General features: G+C 45.0%; 1 protein-coding gene across 1 annotated transcript in view; it reads left to right on the forward strand.

Annotated features, from left to right (window-relative positions):
- slka (STE20-like kinase a) overlaps window positions 1–1,699 on the forward strand; it is a 21,495-nt gene that overhangs the window by 9,053 nt on the left and 10,743 nt on the right. The window contains exons 9-10 of the mRNA XM_013909396.1: window positions 1–1,209; window positions 1,306–1,436. Of these exons, the coding sequence (XP_013764850.1) occupies window positions 1–1,209; window positions 1,306–1,436 (1,340 nt within the window). The remainder of the gene's footprint in view (window positions 1,210–1,305; window positions 1,437–1,699) is intronic.

The following is a 1,699-nucleotide window of genomic DNA, read 5'->3' on the forward strand; positions in this document are numbered from 1 at the left end:
CCCGGGCACAAGCGAGCACCTTCTGATGTCAGTGTGGCCAGCTCAGAAGATGACAAAGTTCCATCAACTCCCTCCACTCTTGAGGCTGTTAAAGAAAAGATGGAAGTTGAGCCTGCTGAGGACCAGACTAGTGATAAGTTATCTGATGAAGGACTTGGAACAAGTGAGGTAGACAAGACTGAGGAGGAGAAATTAAATGAGGTGTCTGATGCCAGTAATGAAGACCTGGCATCTGGACTAGTAGAGCCCAGCAAAGATGTCATCTCACATGACTCCACAGAGCCTAAACCAGAAGAGAGTCAAGGTGAAGAGACGTCTGCTGAGCAAGTAGTTTCACAGCCAGAAGAACCTGTAAATACAACAGACAACCAAGAACTTGTCACAGAAACAGAGGAGGAACAGAAGGAGACAGAAGAAAGGATAATGGGTGATGAAACTACCCAGGTAATGGAGGAAGAAAAAGAGCCAGAGCAGGGGAAGCAAGAGAAAGAAAAAGAAGCTGGTAAAGAAGAATCCAGAGAATCACAAGCAGAACCTGAAGATGCAGAAAAAACAGAATCCATTCCAAGAGATGAGCCAGAGGTAGAAAAAGAAAGCAAAGAATCCGAGGAGGAAACGACTGAACCCAAACTAACAGAGAACACAATGGAAGCCATGGCTAATGGCACAGATGAAAATGTAAACATTGAGAATATGGAATCAGATGGAAGACACACGTTTATAAATGAAGACACAAAATTAAGTGTGGATGAGTCATCTGCTGAGCCTATAGAAACAAAACCAGAAGAGAAGCCTATGGATGAGGCCCATGAGGAGTCACAGCAGCCTGAACAAGAGAGCCAGATCACAGAGGAAGCTGAGCTAAAGGAACAAGTACCAACTGAGTCTACAAATGGCATCTGTGATGAAGTTAAAGACACCCCTGAGGATTCAGTGGTCCCACCTAAAGATTCCTGTGTGAACGAAGAAGAAGAGAAAGCAACCCACGCAGATGAGAGCACTTCCCAAGATGCTGTCTCTGTCCAAGAGAGCGAAACGGATTCAGAAGCCAAGATGGAGCAAGGAAGCCCTGCTGTGATCAGGCCAGATGTGGAGAAGGATTCTGACTCTGGGAGCAGCTCTGCTGCTGATAGCAACAGCCTCGACCTCAATCTGTCTATCTCCAGCTTCCTGTCTAAGAGCAAAGAAGGGGGCTCTGTGTCCTTGCAGGTAATACAGTCTGTGCCACTATTACACCATCAGTTATTACATTATCAACACTACCCTGATTACTCGATCCTCTAAAGCAACCCTGCTTTTTGGTAGGAGTCAAAACGACAGAAGAAGACTCTTAAAAAGACACGCAAGTTCATGGTGGATGGTGTGGAGGTTAGTGTGACAACGTCTAAGATAGTGACTGATAACGACACCAGGAATGAGGAGATGAGGTTCCTGAGGTACGTCTGTATCTAATCTGCTTGACATACAGTTGTTCTAAATATGTGACATGACCCATTTAACTCGCCTGCCTTAAATAGTGCTCGCTCTTTTTACAACTCCCACAGCTTTTTACAAATGCCAGATGGGTTATCTCCCGTGATGAATGCCGCATTATATTACTGTCATTTCTCATGTTGCCTTGTAAAGACATGAGGCATGTTGCTGTTACTGTGTGTACAAGTGCTGTCTGACTACTGCACGACCCTCCTGTTAGTAATAT

Source organism: Pundamilia nyererei, unplaced genomic scaffold (assembly GCF_000239375.1).
Source record: "Pundamilia nyererei isolate P.nyererei 1_Seehausen unplaced genomic scaffold, PunNye1.0 scaffold00024, whole genome shotgun sequence".
Lineage (NCBI taxonomy): Eukaryota > Metazoa > Chordata > Actinopteri > Cichliformes > Cichlidae > Pundamilia > Pundamilia nyererei.